This window comes from Nannobrachium achirus (assembly GCF_963921795.1).
Source record: "Nannobrachium achirus genome assembly, chromosome: 19".
NCBI classification, from domain to species: domain Eukaryota; kingdom Metazoa; phylum Chordata; class Actinopteri; order Myctophiformes; family Myctophidae; genus Nannobrachium; species Nannobrachium achirus.
The window spans coordinates 11,898,039-11,919,720 of record NC_137826.1 but is presented as its reverse complement, the minus strand read 5'-3'; the positions used below and the strand labels follow the sequence as shown (position 1 = coordinate 11,919,720).

General features: G+C 41.5%; 1 protein-coding gene across 1 annotated transcript in view; it reads right to left on the bottom strand.

Moving 5' to 3' along the window:
- Positions 1 to 5,746: 5,746 nt before the first annotated feature.
- Positions 5,747 to 21,682, bottom strand: part of myo7ab (myosin VIIAb) — a gene marked incomplete at its 3' end in the record, with an annotated part of 54,991 nt that continues 39,055 nt past the window's right edge. Inside the window, exons 29-46 of the mRNA XM_080748543.1 lie at positions 19,828 to 19,998; positions 19,313 to 19,430; positions 19,017 to 19,143; positions 18,080 to 18,249; positions 17,321 to 17,508; positions 14,910 to 15,034; positions 14,209 to 14,353; positions 13,793 to 13,962; positions 13,343 to 13,498; positions 12,399 to 12,504; positions 11,093 to 11,206; positions 9,825 to 9,912; positions 9,445 to 9,551; positions 8,698 to 8,880; positions 7,914 to 8,030; positions 7,616 to 7,699; positions 6,662 to 6,781; positions 5,747 to 5,839 (exon numbers count right to left, since the gene is read on the bottom strand). Of these exons, the coding sequence (XP_080604669.1) occupies positions 5,747 to 5,839; positions 6,662 to 6,781; positions 7,616 to 7,699; positions 7,914 to 8,030; positions 8,698 to 8,880; positions 9,445 to 9,551; positions 9,825 to 9,912; positions 11,093 to 11,206; positions 12,399 to 12,504; positions 13,343 to 13,498; positions 13,793 to 13,962; positions 14,209 to 14,353; positions 14,910 to 15,034; positions 17,321 to 17,508; positions 18,080 to 18,249; positions 19,017 to 19,143; positions 19,313 to 19,430; positions 19,828 to 19,998 (2,382 nt within the window). The remainder of the gene's footprint in view (positions 5,840 to 6,661; positions 6,782 to 7,615; positions 7,700 to 7,913; positions 8,031 to 8,697; positions 8,881 to 9,444; positions 9,552 to 9,824; positions 9,913 to 11,092; positions 11,207 to 12,398; positions 12,505 to 13,342; positions 13,499 to 13,792; positions 13,963 to 14,208; positions 14,354 to 14,909; positions 15,035 to 17,320; positions 17,509 to 18,079; positions 18,250 to 19,016; positions 19,144 to 19,312; positions 19,431 to 19,827; positions 19,999 to 21,682) is intronic.

Below are 21,682 nucleotides of genomic sequence, written 5' to 3'. Positions count from 1 at the left end.
ATGCACTGGCATGCCTGTGAGTCTGGGACACAGCTGCAGACATAACAACAACCAGGATATCTGGCATACTGTACGTACTGAGGTGCTGAACTACGGATACACACACAATAACATTGCGTCCTCCTCCTTGGGTGGGGCGTATGCTGTAGCTTAGAGGCTGGAGAGGCCTTCCGGTATTCAGAAGGTCACGGTTCACCCCCTCCCTGGCCCCCGGTGTCAAAGGGGCCCTGTGAGACACTTACAGCTAACTACTTCCTCCCCCCCCAAGTGCTTTCACATGGAACAAAAATAAAATCTTGTGAAAGTTTATTGATGATGTTTAAGTATTAAAGTAAATGCTGTATTGATGTGGGATATAGGAGAGATTTGGACCCATAAGGGTCCCATAAGGGTCCATTTTCATTTTATAGGCGGGTGAAGATATGGTTTGACCCAAAACAAATTGCAACAAAAGGTTTCTCAGTGGTTTATTAGTATCACGTGTACTTAAAAACATATCAAAAGTTTACCAAAAGTATTTTTGCAGGTCTTTCAGTCTGATTGTATCAAAAGCAACTCTGTTAAGGCAGCGGAAGCTTGTGATTGGCTGCGCGGAGGGGACGGAAGTCGGGGGGGGGGGGGGGGGGGGGGGGGGGTGGATATACACCTAAACCTAACCTTAACCCTAACCTCAGTAAAACTAACACTGGTTAATGCTAACCTTCCGACGCTGGTGAATGCTAAAACCTGGTGAAATGCTAACCTGACAACGCTGGTGATGTGGTGAATGCTAACTGTTCGGACTGTGCTTAACCCAGTTGCTTTTTTGATACACTCGGACTGAAAGAACTGCGAAAAATACTCTCCCTCCATAAAAGACCATTACTCCTTTATTATTCATCATAGACAAATCATTTTGGTGTCTAAACCCATGTTTTGGTGATCCAGGAATCCAATTAGCATATATAAATTATAGTATATAATATAAGTGATACAATTATGTTAAAGTAATTGGTTATAAGCATGTAATATGACATTTATCTCCTTAATGTTCCACGTGCCATAATGTCCAGTATTGGTCATTTCAGTTATAATTAACCATTTGTCAAAGCTTTCATGTGATTTCTTTTGAGACCAATAAGGAATAGATTCATACTGTGAAAAAAAAAAAGTGAAAAAATAAAAACAGGGCTGCCACGTGATAGTCAGGAAATATTATAACATTTTGGGGAAAAAATCCTTACCAAGAGAAGCTGGGAGAAGCTGACACAGCACACGCACACGCACGCACGCACGCACGCACGCACGCACACACACACACACACACACACACAGGCCCGGATTTATATGACATGAGGCCCCTGGGCAAGGGGAAATAAAGAGGCCCCCTCATGCGCACGCAAAAATTCCACCTCCGGTCCACCTGACCACACCGTGAACTCACCTCCGGACCGGCCCGTGCATAATCTGACTGTGTATCCTCATTGGCTCATTGGAAGGGTCCAAAGCGGATACAGAAGTGGGGTGTGTGTCCATTTGTGTGTGGAAAGTACCGGATACATAAAGTGGGCGGGCTTTAGACTTTCAGAGCAGCTACATGCAGTGCGGCCAGCAGAGCAGAAGCTCACAATGTTATTACCATAATAAAACAAAATGCACAGTAACTAAACACAAATATCTTGCCCAATGGTAAATCCGGCCCTACACTCTAAAAACTGCTGGGTCAAAAACAACTCAACTTCGGTTATTTTTGATCAACTCACGGGTCAAATAGGGACCGATGCCCAGTTTGGTTATTTTAACGCAAGAAATTTGGTTATGAATGTTGACCCATAATTTGGGTCAAATAAATAACCAAATTATTTGTTTAAAATGACCCAAGATTGTAGTCAATATAACCCAAGTTTTGGGTTGAGTGGGCTAAATGAATACAACCTACATATGCATGGTCTGGAGAATGACAATGCCAATATTATCTGACATTAACATAAAATCAGAAATGTTTCAGGGTTTCTTCTCAGATTATTTATTCAAAGTTTAGTTATATCAACATAAAAGTGCATAATTAAATATCATGCAACGATGTTGATAATACTCAGAATAATTTAGAGAGGATAAACAAAATAATCTCAAAATTATCATGAGTTCTTCTCTTTCAGACCCGTTGGGGGAGGGAGCTCAACCCTAAGCTAGCAGCCAAGCACTTACGGTTAGGGTTTAGACTCAAATACTGACAAATCAAATTCAGACATATGGCAGTCAGTTTGCCAAGACAGACACATGGATATGACATATTTAGCATTTTTAGCTCCCAACAGCTTAGAAAATGTCTCTGGAAACCTAGACAAATGCTTTTCCCAGCATGCTTTGCAAACAGGTTTATGGTGCCTGTCCCCTGATTGGCCCAAAGCTAGACCACTGACCCAAGTATATGGGTTACCACTAACCCCAAAAACGGGTCACCCCCAGATAAATATTACCTATCTCGAACAACCCTGGAATTGGGTCAAAATAATATCCCAATAACTCAAGGAAGGGTTGTGGCTCTGAGAAATGACCCAGAAATTTGACCTAACACAAATGACCCATGATACACACACACACACACACACACACACACACACACACACACACACACACACACACACACACACACACACACACACACACACTCTCTCTCTCTAACACTCCACACAGATGATGAGCTCTATAAAAATGCATAACAATTGCATAATCTGCAATGGCTGCTGGCCATTGTGAGATTGGAAGTTTGATCAGCAGGCAAGAAACAACATAGCAAGTTCATATCCACGAGTTTCCAACGCCCCATAGTGCATTGCGCAGACGTCTGCACCGAGCTTCCGCCGCCGATTTACAAGCTCACAACGGGTTGCATCTGCGACGCGACGTGAGCTTGTATGTCTGCTGTTAAACCCGGAAGTTTGGTCCCGATAGTCTCCAGTAAACTCCTGCGGAAACTTGTGGATACAGTTTGTAAAGTTTATAAAAGATGTTGACATGACATATTATAAAACACGTTAAATGGTTTTCAATTCCAATGGGACCCCATGCCTTATCCCCAATGTACTGCCTTAATAAGTCAAAATAGTTTCTAGCAATAAAGTAAATTCATATTTTGTAAGAAATTGCATTGTGTTGCTGCTGCCATCTAGTGGCTAGTAAAAATCAAGCAGAGAATCTCAGTCTCAGTTGAACAAGAAGCTGTGCACATGGTCATCATCATGTTAATATCTTGGTGAAACACTTTTTCATTCATATCTCAATATAATTAGTTCTCACTAATGCTCATGATAAAGCCACACTTTGCGTCTCATTGGTGGGGCTGAGGACAGTTCAGAAACCAATGGCATCAATGGAGCGCTATGGCATCAATGGTGCGCTATAGTGTGTGCCAACGGTGACGCAATTGTAGTCCTTAGCGGCCATCTTTTGGGTAAAAACACAGGTGTTTCAATTGTTTGATTGCATAAAACTAATGCTTTACTCCAATCAGAACACCTGTGTAAGGCTGTGTTGACCCAAGAAATGGCCGCTCTTAGAACTACATTTGGCACACCCTATAGGTGCCATGTCTTCTTCGGCCTTTCAAGGCTGCGTTCATGATTTGAGACATTTTGTTCCAAAAAATTGTTTTGCAAAAGTCAACTGACATCATAGACCACACGAGACTGACACAGTATGTCCATATATGGGCATTCCAAGATATGGGCTTAATATTGATGACATCAGGGATCTCCATAGCCTATTATACGGGCATAAAAGGGACATGGACGGAATTCATTTGCGAATGTGACTCGCGTCGCGGCAACCACACTTGCAATTTCCCAGAATTGCGTCTTTCTAGTTCCATCATGTCGCTGCTTGTATAGGCTACTACATCTGGCAAATCTTTACATTTCATTATGTCTGAGGTATATTACAAAATGAGTCTGAGATTGTGTAATTGTGGAAAATAAATGTCCATTTATTTGATGCTTTGCTTTGCCACAGAATGTTCACGGATAATTTATGACTCTTAATAATTCTGATATAGAAGTGTTTGTTGTAAAGCCACGTAAAATAGTATCATTTAATTGTCCAATCGATTGTCATTATATCAGAATATAATATTTTGAAGTTGTATTCAAAGCCAAAAAACAAAGTAGGGAGGTGTTAAAGCTGTACTGTTAGAAGCTACAACAAATAAAACAATAGTCTCACCTGACAAACCAACATCTATGAAAAAGTTAAACTTACTGTATGGCTTCTATCTCTTCAATCAGATAATATCTTGAGAGCTACTGTTGGCTTCAACTCCAATTGCCAGCAGATGGGAGTTGTAGACATTCTTGTGTACTATACTGTAGGAACATTTACTCCTCACCACCATGAACATCATGATCAGAGCACGTTTCAGTTGCAAGGATGTTCCACTTATTATTATTATATTTACATGATACACCAGACGGTGCAGTGATTTCTATCTGTATTCGCAGCATTTAATAAAGTGTTTCTCAAACTTTTACAGTTCAAGGTTTTCCACTTAACTCTGACAGTTCACAAATGGAACCAAATGGACCCGTTATACACTGTCAGAGTTACAGACTTGTATGGGTCAATTTAGACCCCCATAAAGGAACCCACAGAGTCCCTGGAATCCACTTTGAGAACCACCGATTTAATGTATTCATGTATCACTAGTAGAAGTGTAAACTTCTGTTAAACACACTGGATACACTAATAGAAGGTAAGATGTAAGATTGCATCGCACTTATAAAAATCATTGTTAATGGTTCATCCATAAAAAAGAACAAAGTATTTACAGCTCCTTAGTATACAGAGTTGAAGCCTACACACGTAGATAGGTACACAGAACAGTGCATCATTACCGGAAGTGTTTTGACCACTGATTTTACACTAGTTGTTACTGTACCACATGGCACTGCTTAAAGTATTCCCAGTAGCCATGTTAAATGTGCTGTAGTACTGTGAGGAGTAAGTGATTTAAGGGCAATAGGTGTATTTAAGACAGGACATATTAACGTAATAAGTGAAAACCCTTGGTGGTGTCCCAGTCAACATAATGAATCAAGAGGGGATTAATCATAATGAATTGTCAGCAGGACAATTCATAGCGCTAGCGTGTCTCAAGTGATGTGTAAATCAATATGCATTTTTCTTAGCACATCAACACATCATTTCTTCACACTAATGCTGTAGATTCGTGGTCTTCAACAGGAGGTCCAAGATACTGCATCAGGGCGACAAATCGTTGTGTGTGGGACTTTATTTTTACATTTTACCATAACCACTTGAACCCTATTCTGGGGGAAACATTAGCCAAAAATAGACGATCTAACGCTGAGCTTGTAGATCGGCTATTTACGGCAAAGTGGTTTGGTGCACAGGGAAAAAAGAGCAGACCAACTACCGAGCCAACGGTCAAGTTTACAATGTATTGAGGGTTTAAGTCGTTAAATGTCAGAAAACACACATTTAACATGAATCCAATATGTAGTGGGGCTTCAGCATCTACTGCTTCGTCTCTCTCTCTCAGCTAAGGGGTCCTTGGCTTGAGAAACGTGTTACACAGATATGTAACACACGTACAAAATGCATGTAATGTGGATGGCACTGTACATCTTGGTGGCCTGGTTATGAGGGAAGAGGACAGGAGAGGGTCATGAACCCTGCTGGTCTGAGTCACACCTCATCTCCAAGGAAAGATCAGAAAGTACTGGTAGGCAGATCAACGTGTTCCCAGGCATCATTTGCTGTTGCCACGGGAACTGCGCTGTTTGGTCATGGTAGCCAACATCTGGCTGATGTAGGAGGTCAGGAGGTCATCCATCTTGTAGCCCTGGGGATCATCACAAGACATTCACTGACATTAAATGTCCAAGCATGTCCATTCATTTGAAAGGTTCTCAAACAAACTGTTGGCGATAGAATTACAAGAAAAATATACCTGGATTAGATTAGATATAGTAGATCATACATGGGCAACTGGCGGCCCGGGGGCCACATGCGGCCCCCACCTTCACTTAATGCGGCCCGCAGGTTGATACCGGAATACTGATATATTATAAATTTCTGCTTTAATTCTGTCCTATATTAGTAGTATAGCCGTATTAAAATGTATTTTTTTTTATGTCCAATGTATTTGTATTTACGTTCATAAAGTTAACATAAGTATATAACTAAATGCGTTTGAAATTAAATCAAAATGTTACATTTCAGGATTCCAATTCAAAAATAACAAAATATAATTCAGGATTCCAATTCAAAAGAAGCAAAAATAGCCGATCTACAAGCTCAAAACGCATCGCAGCGCGATGCGTTTTGAGCTTGTAGATCTGCTATTTTTTCTTCTTTTGTATGAGGTACTAGAATGACAAAGTAGGACGTAGCAATATGCAATGTGGCCCTCTGGAGTGAAGGTGGAAATATAGTGGCCCTCACCATCATCAAAGTTGCCCACCCGTGTAGTAGATAGTTCTTTAGAGAAATCCTGTTCTAGTCTTTTAGTCAGCCGCCTGTCAGAGCGTCACTGCAGCTGACACTCTGGACCAGAGCTAATTTTGTAGTAGGTTTCAGGTTTTCATATCATGAACATTGAATGTTGGAATAAAACTTTCAACATCTAATCTTGTTGAAACACTAGTCCCTGTATGCTGCTCACCAGAGAAGTTTCACACAGCAGCTTACTGCCTCGGACCAGGTTGCCGATGGTGATGTGAAAGTAGGTGTTGCCACTGCTCCAGTTGGAGATCTTAGTGAACGGGTGGGTGGTCAGGATGTCCTAGAGAACGTATAGGAACATGGAATGAGCATAGAGAAAACTTTATGGATTGTTTGTGTATCATGGAGAACACTTTATGGATTGTTTTTGTATAGATCAAACAACCTTTTCATAGATTCCATATAGTTTCATTGTTTGACAGCACTATCCTCAGTAGCCTATATTTTGGATTCATGTCAGATATTTAAACACTTGAACCGTAATTAACAAAAGTTTCTATCACACAAAGATTTGGAGGACCCCCTGTAGTAACTCTGAGGACCCCCTAGGGATCCCGGACCCCCTGTTGAAGACCCCTGATCTATTGTATAGATAAGCTTGTGGGCATTCGTATTGCCTGAGGTTGGACAAGGAGGGCAATGGCAAACGCTGGGTGATAATTTGTTAAGCTCATCTCCATATACACTATGTTTATTCACTAAAAAAGACAATGATAAAATCATCTGATCAACACTTTAAATGTATAAAGAGATTAACATTAGATGTCAACCAGGAACCAACTGTTAGTCCCACGTGGGATTTCCCCAACTGTGCTGGAATGGAGTTGGCTGAAAACATTGCTGCTTGCTGGCTAACTCATTATTATGCAGCCATTCTTTGAACCACTGACGTTCACTGGGGACTGGGGAGTGTATTGGTTTCTCTGCACACATAAACTCCCTCAACAAACAATGTTTGTTCACGTTTGACAGACTGAGTTCCTTCAGCAGAGAGGGTGCTCGCAGTGACAGTTCAGTATGTAGTAGAATTTAGTAGACGGTAGCATAATTTCTGTAATCAGTTCCGTGGTTGACAAAATGTTTAAGCTTTTACATCCATATACTGTAGACCTACCCTGGACTTGGGGTCAATCAGACTGACTCCGTGTTTGTTGATCGCTATCAAAAGGGTCTCTGGGTAATTTGGATCAGTTGTTTGCTGCACAAATAGGAAAAGAAAACAGTAATATTTAGCAGAGAGTGAATAGGTGAATAAAATGCCAGTTGGGTAATAAAAGAAGGCATCCAGCTTAACATGTTGTATTTATCATAGAATTAATTTAGAGAGATTTTTCATAGAAAAGAAAATCGATACACCATTGTCTCATTTTGTAAATCAAAGAATCACTAGGATTGGGGTGGAGGGTTTTTACCTTGACTTCAAAGAACGCAGAGCCGAAGGTGGGCCATTTGTAAAGGATTTTTAGAAAAGCGAGCTTGGCTTCTTCTCGGGTCTTCCCTGAATGTTTGTTGTATAATGACATGATGGACTGGAAGCAACACAAACAATGAAAAATGATGAGTGCACTTAGATAAACATTTTGTTCCACACCAAACAAAGTATGTATTGCTCCAGATTTTGCTAAAAGCTCATTTCCAACTCTAGTCTTGGGATTAAAGCAGGGTCCTGTATTAAATGAATTAGACAATTAAAAATCACACCCAGTGTGAAGTGTGGGACATACGTACATACAATAGACAAAGCCAGGTGTAGGAGAGGTTAGCACTGCTCAAATAATATTGCCAATAACACAAATTATAATTAAAACATCAGGAAATCTGCAGGTATCAGCACTTTCAATTGAGTTTTTTTTAACGAGCTTTTTAATACCTTTGTAAGTGGACATGTAAGAACAGCTTCACATAAAACAATCATAATTAGAGAATTTTCCTTGGCAACACTGGTGTAAGGGTGCGGTCACAGTCACATCGAACTTTAATTCTACCTATGCGGGTGAATTCTGATGATGCTTTTCAATGGCAACAGAGCGGATTGTTGCCATCTGCGGATTTTTGCAAAAGAAAAAATGCTCTGTTCCCATTGAAAAGCATTGGCAGAATTGGAATTAATAGAATTAAAGTTCGGAGTGACCGGTGTGTACATTCGTTTATTTCCTGAATATTTTAGATGAGAAATAGCTTAGTTTTGCCACTAACTCGCTTCCAGTCTTCAGGAGAGAGATGTCGGATCTGATCCTGAGGGACGAGCTCTTTGAGGATTTTGGGAAGGTGGAAGTTGGACTTGTCCTCCTCAAACTTCACCCTGTAGATAAGAGCACCCAGCTGGTAGACCTCCTCTCTGGTACACTTGTGGTAGCCACGGAGATACTTAGGCAACTCCTGCTCCGAGAGAGAGAGAAGAAAAGAAGGAGTTGTGGGGAGAGATTGATTGAGTGTTTGTGTCAGTACACATTTGTGTCCTGTGTCTACAGGACATTTAGGGCCGATTCATACTTCACTTTTAGAGCCGAATTTATTTCGGTTCGCTTCGGGGAGTCACAAAATCTTGGTGGCACCGAACAGCCAAATTAATGACGGTACCCGCCACCCCGAACCTCTGAATGACGTCATATTGTAGTTACTTTGGACAGAGCCGAACCGAAATAAATTCGGCTCTAAAAGTGGAGCATGAATCGTCCCTTACAAAGTGACTTGCACACAACACCAGCCTGTCAGCGGCAGAGCAACATGGTAATAAACACACTCCTCGGCAGCTCTGTGTGCCTTGCCCATGTGATATCAGTTCGGTTTTATTTTCAGTTTCTTTAGACAAAATACAAAATATAAATGAAAAATAAAATCTATATAAAGAATATATGTACATACAATTAATTCCTTTTGTTTACATATTCACAATAATAGCCATAATCATCATAATATCAATATCAATCAATCTGTACTCACTTGGTAGTAGTGGAAGATGGAGTCTGCCATGGAGTCTTTCCCTGGGACCGTATTGGTCCACAGCTTCTTCATAAAGAACACCTGGTATGTCAGTGAAGGCACTACGCCTTCAGACACAGCAAGAGGAAGACAATAATTAAAACTTGATAAAACTGACCTGTAAATAAAATAGCACATTTGGTGCGCTCTCATTTCACTCTATACAAATTGATTTGCCAAAAATAGCAGATTTACAAGCTCACAACGCGCTGCGTTGCAGCGCGTTGTGAGCTTGTAGATCGGCTATTTTTGCCGAACGCTCCCCCCAGAATAGGGATGCTATAGGGGTTCAAGTGGCTAACAAATGTGGCACTTTAAGTTTTAAGGCTATTTTGATTTACCGTCTTTAACATGGCGAGCTTTTTTAATCCAGTCAGTCAGGTGCCTCACAAAGTCGAAGAAGAAATCACCATCAGGCACACTAATGACCTGGAGAATAACAGATCACATTACTTATATAGCCTTCATTAGCTGAATGTTTAACCCATTTAGACCTGAACACATTATGACGCAATATTTTATGCTTTAACTATTGAAAAATAGCAGATATACAAGCTCACAGCGCAGCACCGAGTGCCGCGCTGCGAGCTTGTAGATCTGCTATTTTTGAAAAAGTCTTGAAAATGTGTGCAAATCTTTGAATAGATGTATTTTCAAAGCGAACGTTTGTAACTCAAATGTTGCTTCTGGGTGGTCCCTGGAACTAGATATTTTGAAATGGGGGTCCGTGGTCAAATAAATATCACTTTGGGGGTCCTTCACATGAAAAGGTTTGAGCACCACTGACATAGTAGTCTCTCAAGAACAGACTAACTGAGCTCCAGTTGAAGTGAAAAGGACCTTTTCTTTGACGATGGCTGGCCAGATTGCTGACATAGAAACATAGGTTTTTTTCCAAAAACCTTAGAAGGATTCAAAAGACACTTATAGAATCGGGTCAAAATTCTAATTTTCACGATTTTTCAAAAATGGCAGATCTACAAGCTCGCAGCGCGGCACTCGAGCTTGTATATCTGCTATTTTTTTATATTTAAAGCATAAAATATTGCGTCATAATGTGTTCAGGCCTGAATGTTTAAAGGACCATAGTGGTCTGGGATGATTAGCCGATTGCCTATGACTCATTGTATACATTATATACTGTTGACCATTTTCCAAAGCATCCTTCATGGAAGCCATTGGATACATTCTTTTCATGGTATTAAGATCTAATTCTTGGATTTATGATTCATGAAGAGTTGTGTCTTCTGAACAGAACAACGACTAGCCATTATTGATTTGTGACTGAACGCAGTAAATGATGCATCAATTAACCTTTTATATGAAATTGAATTAGGTTTAGGCCTATTATTATTTTAATACAATTATTTAAATAAAAATTCAGAGAAATTTCAAAAAATAATGTATGCATTGAATTGTGTGTATATTCTGTGGTTAATTATTATGGACAACATGTAAACAGATGCAACATCTAAAAATAAAAACATGACATGTACTATAATGTAACCAAAGTGTGAATTGGCAGGTAATGACACCAGTATAATCCTTTACAGTAGGTTTGACAGTAAAAAAGGTTTTTTGACCTGAGGCAGATATGCAGTCACATTACCTTGTCAGTGATCTTGACAAAGAGGCTAAAGCCCTCAGCGGACTTGAGCATCAGACGCCCAGAGATATTGTGACAGAAGTCTTTGGCCTTGGTGCTTGACTCCACCTCAAACACCTGTGGAACAATTTAGAATGGTATGTCTGCATGAGGCCAGCTGAATTCGATTTTACTCTTATTGTCAACATAGACTATCTATTAATTAAAACCCCCAAGAGCGGTTTCCAGTCATAAATTGTCCAAGAGGCGTAGTGTTGCTATTTGGTCAATATAATTCATCATTGAAATGTCTTAGCCCGGGCATTTGACTTTTTCCTGGAACCATTTTATTAAGTGACAGCAAATGTGTTTTCAACGGGGGGCGCTCTCCATTCCGACATGTCGCCACTCCGACATTGACTTCTTATTGTCGGAGTGGCAACACTTCCATAGAGGTTAAGTTTAGGGTTAGGGTTAGGTATAGTGTCAGAAAGGAGTCATGTCGGAAAGGAGACATGTCGGAATGGAGACATGTAACCGTTTTCAACCTCACCGTTATATCATAAAGTTGTTGTCATGTTCCAAGAGCAATGGATTTTTCACAACACATCAACACATTTAACACTCTTAGGGCACGGTCACAAAGACACTTTTATTCTACCTATGAGGGTGGATTCTGCTAATACATTTCAATGGGAATGGAGCGGTTTGCTGCCATTTGCGGATTTCTGCAGGAAACCACTCTATTCCCATAGAATAAAAGTGCGGTGTGACAGTGCCCTTAACCCTCTTAATTTCTAAATAGATTAGAAAAACGATATATCCATTTTATTTCATTTGGAGAAAAAGAAAACTAACAAACAAAAAACATTTTGAAAACTATTTTTGGCCCTGTGTTTGCAATGAAATCCTGCACTGAGAGGGTTGACAGTAAAATCATTGGTGATAATTTAACTGGAACCAAATTAGGGATGGGACGATAAACGATATTGTTTATCGTGATATAAAACACTCGTGATAATCGTATCGTGGAGATTTAACTTATCGTGATATCGTCCTCGGTCATATGCACTGGGATCAATTCACCTTTTATTTGAGCTGCATTTTTAAACCCTCTATTGGTAAAAGGTACTTATAATATGCGTACTTGATACAGTCTTTTTTCACTCTCTATCAAATGTTCCGTCCCAGGATAATGGATTTTGATTATCGCAATAATATCGTAAATCGCGATTTCTTTTGTCACGATAATCGTGCTGTAAAATTTTCATATCGTCCCATCCCTAAACCAAAATGTACCAGCAGAAATTAAGATGAAGTAAAGGCTCACCTCATCTGCGTCGTCCGGGAAGTACACTTTGTGAAAGATTTGCGTGGTCTTGTGCTGTATGGCCTCCACCTCAACCAGGTGTGGAGGGTACTTCCTGGATCCATTTCTACAGTGCAGATCACAGATCAATGGATTAGCAGCAATGAAAAGAAACTTTGGATGAAAGATGTAAGATTGAAGCAGCAGAATAATAGAGAGAGGCAGATAAGGGGCGCGATGCTCGGCCAATGGGTTAAGCCGACAGGTCGGGTCAGCTAATCAGGGAAGACGATGCTTACAATATCCTGAACACACATATACTGATATTGGTGATTTTTTCGTTTCTCGGAAAAGGTTGGTCCGTCCAGCCATTCGGCTCTGTAGTGTACACCTCTGGGTTATATAAGACACACATGCCAAGTTTGAGGCAGGACGGTCGGACACTGTCAGGGCTGCGTTATTTATAATACGCATTACGCATTATTTGGAATCGTACATGAGTTCTGGGCAAACCCCGCCCACCGGAGCTCGGAGCGCTCCTTTGTGTTCGCTTGGACCACTCGTAGGTGCTGAAAGTCGGGGGACGAAGATTTACTATTCTGTCCCCCAGTGTGCGTAACTCGGACGGCACTGAGTCGGCTCATGCGACCTTCGCAACGCTCGACAAGGCGACTTGCTCGCTGCAGCTCGCTCGCCGGTGTCTCACATGGCTCAAGGTCACCTGAGACTCTGCGCCTCTGTCATGGTCAATGGAAGCAAGTGCTCCCGCCCAGAACTTATGTACGATTCCAAATCAGGCGTCAGGGACAGCTTTTGTGTGACACATAGACAGACAAAAAGTGATACCATGAATTATGGTTTATAATATAGATCTTCATCCATAAGATGAACGCTACCTTAACATTTAACATAACGTAACTATGACAAACACAGTGGGAATAAAAGAGAACAGTGTAGTAGTGGACCTTAAGGCCTTCTGCAGCCGCTGCATGCAGTCTGGAGCTAGTGGATGGTGTTTCTTGGCCTGTAGAAACTTCTGGACATGAGGCAGCAGGATGTTACTGGGAGGAAACAGGCCTGTGCACAGCCACAGTAGCTCCCAACCCTTCTCCTCACTGTACCTGCACACGCATACGCACACACACACACACACACACACACACACACACACACACACACACACACACACACACACACACACACACACACACACACACACACACACACACACACACCTTCACAGCTCAAAATACAGCTTTGGAAAATAATCTATACACATTTTTGGACACTGCTCCTACACATTTTGGCCTAAAATCACGCTGCGACCTGGCGGTCGCTTATCTCCCGATTAGGGAGTCTTACTGGTATTCATGTGCTGTATGTTAGATGTGTGTGTCTGCCCTGCTCACACTTACTTGACATGATTCTCAGTGAGCTGTTTGAGGATCTGGCAGAAGATCTCGTCCTTGAGTGGCTCGGCCTTCAAGGCTCCTTCAAAGATCTGGTCAGTGAGCTCAGAGAGCGAGCGCAGGCGTTTGGACGGGTAGTCCCCCATATACTTCATCACAGGTACAGCCATGGTCAAGGACCAGTAACAGAGAAACCCCAGACATTCCTAATATTTACTTAGAAATGCAAGTAAAGACACAAGCTGAATTAAGGACATTAATATCAACTGCATCAAATGCAAAAGATAACCATCATACGTGCATGCATGTGCGCACACACACACACACACACACACACACACACACACACACACACACACACACACACACACACACACACACACACACACACACGCATATGAAGGGATATCATTGAATGCCACACAGGCTTCCTGCGCGAGCTCTTCATGGATCATGACCTTCTTGAGTAGAGGTTGTTTGAGAGGCTCTCTGGTGCAGCTCCACAGGCGCTCCTTCCCCTTGGTCTTGGTGATCATCACCCTGCTCAGAGTGCTCTTGGGAGGGGGCCTGGAATGAGAGGAGATATAGTAGGATGAGGAAGAGCACAGACAACAGATGAGAAGATGGTCATGGTATGACTTTATATCAATATCACAATTATTTCAAACATTTGCATGTATTTTAATTATATATATAAAAATATATATAAAAAAATCTACAAGCTCACACTGTAGGCAGACTAGGCACTGTGAACTTGTGGATCAGCCATTTTCATGATTTTTACAGTGGCTAATCAGACTAATCAATTTAGTAGAGGATAAACATCTATTAGAATGTTTTTGTGTGGATTTGTTGACAAAAGAAAGAAAGAAAAAATAACTGCTTCTCAATTATTCGAGCCTACATGAGCAATATTAAGTTAGTTATTTGTTCTAAATATAGGTTTCTATATATTTCCGGTTAATTGCCCAGCCCTAGGTCACGGTACTTTGTTTTTTATACAGTGAACATGATGATGATTATGTTAGACACATCTTTGCCAAAACTTTTGGGTCTCCATTAATAACACCTCTCTTAGATTTAGTTTGACTGTGAGGAATTCTGCTGTGAACAGGACTGGCACCTGAAGTAGTCATAGGAGAACTCTTCCAGGGTGTAGGGTTTGACCATGTCTTCCTTGTCAGTCAGGACCAGCTGAGACAATCCAATGGACTCCTTCCTCTGGTCAGGGGTCATGCTTACTAGAGTCTTGGACAGAAAGAGACAGTTAGAAAAGAACAACAGAGGGGGAAAGAAAACAACAACTTCCTGGAAAGTTCCACCTGTCAGGCTACCACTCAAGGTGCAGTGTTGTAAAGTAACTAAGTACATTTACTTAAGTACTGTACTTAATTACATTTTTGAGTTATTTGTACTTTACTTGAATAATTCCAATTTCCAATACTGTTACTTCTACTCCACTACTCCATCTCGGATCCAAATATTGTACTTTTACCCAAAACATACATAAACCACTTTAGCCCTATGTTATACCTAGGCTATTTGAAAATAGCCAATCTACAAGCACACGCGTTGTGAGCTTGTAGATCTGCTATTTTCAAATGTTTTGTACTTTTACTTTTGGTACTTTATGTACCGGTACATATTGATTCCAATACTTTTGTACTTTTACTCAAGTACATTTTTAATTCTGGACTTTTACTTGTAGGGTGCCCTCACACCAAAATACCTATGAGAGTGGAATCCGCGTTCCGCCAATGCATTTCAATGAGAGTGAAGCGTTTTCATGCCAGCAGAGCATTTCTGCAAAAAACGCTCCCTTATCATTGAAATGCATTGGCGGAACGCGGATTCCACTCTCATAGGTATTTTGGTGTGAGGGCACCCTAACAGAGTATTTCTACTACATTACAGTATTGATACTTTTACTTAAGTACAAAATGTTTGTACTTTATCCACCACTGTCAATGTGGGTTTTAAAGCAAGTCGGGAACGTGCAAGTTGGGAATCCATGTCCCAGAAGGTTATGCCAGACCAGCTGTACTCACTGTCAAATACCTGCTGTGCCCGTCTGTTTCTCTGTGTCCCTGTCATGCCTACAGTATATATGGAGCTAATATGGAGTCCAGCCAAGTCTATAATGCCAGTACTAACAGGTCATATTGATGACACAAGCATACTCCATGCACAGTATGGGATTTGCAGATTTATCGCTGATCTAACTGACTTTCCCCTCGGCGCATACTCTGCGTTCCAGAATAGTCTATGTGGTTTTGATTGATATTGATTGATTTATTGAATGATTTAATATTTTATTAACATGTTTGATAACAGTATGGCAGTACAGTAAAAAAGCTCAACTAAAAGGATGACATGAAAAGCCCTGAGAGGCCTGTTTCCAATGTGGTCCCTTGTACTCAATTCATCAGCAAGACACACAATACAGTGTGTCGTTTGACTCTCTGGGGGAAAGTTGGTAGGGGATAGAATTCTAAGAACAATTGTACTTTGAGGTCAGCCATGAGTGTGGATAGTGTGGAGTGATCTAATATGGGCATGATACGTTTGTGACATGAAGATTCCCATGCCGTTTTGCGGCCGGAAAGTCTCCATATGTGGGCATGTTACGTTTATGATGTCCACTGTCCAGCGGCCACCGTCCACCATCCACCATCCACCGTCCACCCACAGGGCAAGTTTAATATAGGATAGCTAGAGGACAATGAAGAATTATTGCAATCTGTGGACTCTGTCTCTACACAGTTTTGTAACATTATTAACAGATCCACGAGTTGATGAGCATAATATGAGCATTACCATTAAGCCGGGGCTCTCCAATAAACGGAGGGATCGAGGTGGACTGAGGAGCAGTCCGTGCTATGGAATGATCTGTGTGCAGTTTGATCGCTCAGTTCAGCGAGAAGAAATGAATCATTGGATGTATCCAGGATGTTAAAACCACCAACTTTGAACCTTCAGGTGTCTTGTTAACACTTGGGGAGCCAAACTCGTTCAGTGACGAGTTAAGGCCACTAGGTGTCACCAAGCCAAAAGGAGTTATCTCGTCGAGAGACGAGGCAACATAGGGTTAACTGTACGTGCCTGCAGCCTGCCCTCTGAATGACCCGAGTCCATTACGTCACCCCGTAGCAGGGAGAGAGACAGGGAGAGAGGAAATAACGGAGCCAGCGTACATTCCTTTCCATTCTAGCCTGAAACATAAGAAGGGCTTTATCTCGGAATGAGGTAAAAAGAACGCCAGGGAAGCAGAGATCTGATTGTTTTCACGGCGACACTTTACCGCGATGGTCGACTCCCGTTTGGATTTTAGTTTCGCGAGCGTTTGTAAACAAAGGGATTATCTTCCTCAATCGTCAGCGGACACCCACGTGCACACGCACAAAGCTTCCAGGCTCTTCAAAATAAAGCGTAAGTGAACGGCGGCAGCAGCAACAGCTAGAAATGTTATAAACCTTGGCGGCCGTTGTGTTAACAGGGTGTATTTAAGGTTTTCAATACGGAGCTCATACCCACCACTATGTCATACTGCGGCCTGGTGAGGGTTGGCAGCACATAGACACAGTCAGCAGGAAAGTCCCCTCTCTGCTTGGTCCTGTCGTTGAGGCCGTGGGCCCAGCCTGAGGTCATCACATGCTCCCCAGTGTGCTCATCCAGAAGGATCAGATCCCCCTTGGAGAAACTGAGGAACGTGGATTCTGCCTCTGGGGTAACAGATGGAATTTATTTACTACTGTGCCATATAGTGCTTCATAAAATGAAATGACGTATTGTGTGGTACGGCCGTTATGGGAGAATAGTCCCATTAGCTAAAGTTAATAATTCAATATCTGTGTATCTACTGTACTGTATTTTTTCAAGATATCACGATATCAATCAACGATACAGTCAGCGATAAAGCTTTTATGATATGGTTATGTTTTCCCTAAACCTCCTCAATTACACATTTGAATAATGTAGGTTTTTATTTACTGGACAGGCTTGTAAGATTTGTAAGATTTTATTGAAGGGAAAGCCATTGAGATGCAGCATCTCAAAAGAACATACAAAAGAACATGAACAGCAGACATACGTACATACAAGACAGAGGTACAGATACATTCTTACACAGATGGCTTTCAAATTAAATAAAAAGAGGAAGCGACTTCCGGTTCGGAAAGAAATGGTGAGTACAGTGTTTCCGTACTCTGACTTTAGCTCTGCAAACCAAGCACTTGCTAACTTACTAATGTTATACCCTTGTTTTCATTCAATGAAACGATGCGTGAATCTCACCAGGGTTAGGGCAGTCTGTCAGAGCCACCACGTACTTGGACCTCTTCCTCAGACCCTCTAGGAATGCCACCACCAGGTCCCGGATGTCCTCTGCGTTGTTGGAGGTGAAGGTGTATTCGTCTCCTTTCACGGTGGCCAGGGTAAAACTCTGGCCCTGGAGTTTACCCCCTCTAGAAGGACACTTATGGTTTACAAGATGTACGTGTTTTACTTAAAGGGCCACTTCACCTCTGGGACAACCCTATCTTATTTTATTGTTGTTTGGGACACGATCAACACAATCCTGAGTTATTTTTTGTGTTCAATCTGTTTTTTGAGATATTTTAGTATTTCAGCATGTACTAGTGATGCATTTTCACTAGTACATGCTGCAAAACGCATCACTGATGATGCAAAATGCATCACTAGTACATGCTGAAATACTAAAATATCTCAAAAAACAGATTGAACACAAAAAATAACTCAGGATTGTGTTGATCGCGTCCCAAACAACAATAAAATAAGATAGGGTTGTCCCAGAGGTGAAGTGGGCCTTTAAGTAAAAGTATCAATACTGCCATGTAGAAATAGTCTGTTGCAAGTAAAAGTCCATATTTAAAAAAAAAATAAAAATTACAAAAGTATCTGCATCAAAATATACTTAAATTACTAAAAGTAAAAGTACTCATTATGCAGAATGTCCAAGTTTTCAAATGTATAAAATGTACAAAACTGAAAAATCTAAAATAGAAGATCTACAAGCTCACAATGCGTCGCATCACAACGCATTGTGAGCTTGTAGATCGAAATGCAAGTAGTGTTGAAGTGGTTAAAGTATGTTTAAACAATGTTTTTATTGAATATGTCCTACCTATACTGTGTACAGTATGTATCAATCTACAGTAGCAAATAAACCTTTTCCTTGCCACTGTTGCATCAGTGATGTGGAACACTGTACCTGCTACTGGACACAGCAGTGAGTTCTGGGAAGGAGAGTTCCAGAAGGACCTGCTCCTGTTCGTCCACAAAGTAAACGCCAGTCCAGTTGACTGCCACTATCACATCATTCTTGGGCAGACTGGGCCCTGTCGCACAGACAGTCACAATACAGCTTCCATCAACAACAGCAAAAAGGGAGCAGTTTAACGATAGTTTAACAATTTACAGATGTGTGGTGTGTGAACACTTTCAAGATTTTCAATTGGGCCCTGATCGAGAAAAGGTCGGGAACCGCTGGTATACAGTTTGACTCACCTGAGAATTTGAAGGCTTCGTAGAAACGTGAGAAGAGTAAAGGCCACTTGAAACGAGCGAAGTCCACAATGTCCTCCTTCACCTTCTGCCTTTCCAACTTCTTCTTGGTGTAAACTCCCTGATTCATTAGTGGTAGTTACTAGTTAGTTAGAGAAAATGTTACACCTAATAGTATACCATAAAACCCAGAGTCTACTTGACTGTTTCCCAAACAGTGTGAATGAATAGCTCTAGTTATTTTTGTAACAGTGATTTCTTTCTTTTTTTTTTTACTTCAAGGACCCCCAGTTTAATATGCTTTTTTATACCATCAACCCAATTTGTATATATTTCATTCTCTGTAAAATCTTTGCAAAATCCTCAGTGTTCATGTGCACATATAACCAAATGGACCCTTTGGTTCCATGACAGACTCATAAGGGCCATTTGGTTGCCTGTGTGGACCCCCTTGAACCCCCTCAAGGGCCCAAGGGACCACTGCCCTAAGTCATATCTTTTGTTTTCTAAACAGATACCTTTTTGTGGGTGTTGATGATGAGCTGGGCCCACTTCTCAGCAGTCCTGGCCGAGGTGATCTCTCTGTCTGGGACGTAGGAGGGGATGAGCGTGAGCAGGCGGTCCTGCAGCATCTCACAGCCATAGTCCACATAGTACTGCTGGGAGGCCAGGTCTGCAAGGTCCTCCTCCTGGTAGAACAGGGGTGGGCAACTTTGATGATGGAGAGAGAGGGCCACTACATTTTCACACTCACTCCAGAGGGCCACAATGCATATACTGTACATAGCAAAAATAGCCGATCTACAAGCTCAAAACGCGTCGCCCTGCGACGCGTTTTGAGCTTGTAGATCTGCTATTTTTGCTATTTTTGAATTGGAATCCCGAAAAGTAACTTTTTTTTTTCTTCTTTAGTTTTAAAATGTCAAATGCATTTATATGTTCTCATGTTAATGAACTTAACTCTTTGCGTGCCAGCGCCCTCTAGGGGCCAAAGAATGCCAGCGCATCTCTCATAGGCGAGCGCTTTAGCTTCCAGGACTTCAGCTTCCAGGACCTGACGTGCTTACGTTCATGCACTGCATGGAAATGTCCCGGATGAAGACGCTAACAGAATGGCTATTCCCATTTTGTCATCTAAAAGATCATTTTTGGGCGATTTCGCCGTAAATAAACCTCGCGCCGCTTTCCTAAAACACAAAAAAGAGATATAAGCCTTTAAAGATGCGGCCTTTCATTGGATTAGGCGGAGATTGGCGATTGCGTTCGCAAATTACGGCCGGCTGGGACGTTGTTAGCTTTCGGCTAGTAGCTACAAAAATCAAGCCAGGCTTCAGAAGGCCTCTTATCATTTTATTCATTTAATTAAATAAAGCCGAACTACTTCGGGATCGGCACACTCGTGTACTCATCGGAAGCGGCGCCGAACATCGGGTGAACATTGGGGAGCTCAAAAATGTATTTTAAAACATTTTTAATGGAATATATCGTCGGACAGAGTAGAACGGCTAGCTGGCTAGCGGCTAGCGAGCCAGGACCACCCACGACTCTACAAGCAGCTCGGGGTAAGTGAATTAATAAAAAAAAGATTGTATTGGATTGAAATAAAGCCGAACTAGTTCGGGATCGGCACCAGATGAGTTAAATACAAATACATTGGACATAAAAAATACAATAACATTTTAATTTTTTCCATGTTTGGAATTTTAACAGCTGAAATCAATAATATATCAGCACTCCAATATTAACCAGCGGGCCGCATTAAGTGAAGGTGGGGGCCGCATTAAGTGAAGGTGGGGGCCGCATGTGGCCCACGGGCCGCCAGTTGCCCATGTATGTGATAGAGAGACACACAACTCTGAACTGGGAACTCAGTGAGGTCCGGATCGATTCCCGATCCGGACGACCTTTGCCGTGTGTCGCCCCCCATTTCCTGTCGGTCAACTGTTTTTGTTTTATGTTAAAATATTCTAGTTTTAGTTACTTCGTTAGCTTTTGTTAAGTGTAAGTTAACCTTGGCGGAGTTGGCGCTCAGCGGGAAATCTCTGCCAGGCAAGAACAGTATAGCAGTGATTCTCAACATTTTCAGGCCGCAACCCCCAAAATAATCATATTTTAACTGGGGACCCCCTCAACCTGACGAGCACAAAGAGTTGAGGAATTACATTTTGTACGGTTCTATTGTGAAAATAGCAGATCTACATGCTCACAACATGTCGATCAGCTATTTTCACAATTTCTGCCGCTAATATTTCAGTGGTATTAGGGCCTAAAAAGTTATTACCGGTACATTGTCACTTTAGAAATGTGCAGATACCCTCTATACACTTAAACTTTATGTTGGTTTGTTTCCTGTTGAGTGAGAAAACAGTGTTC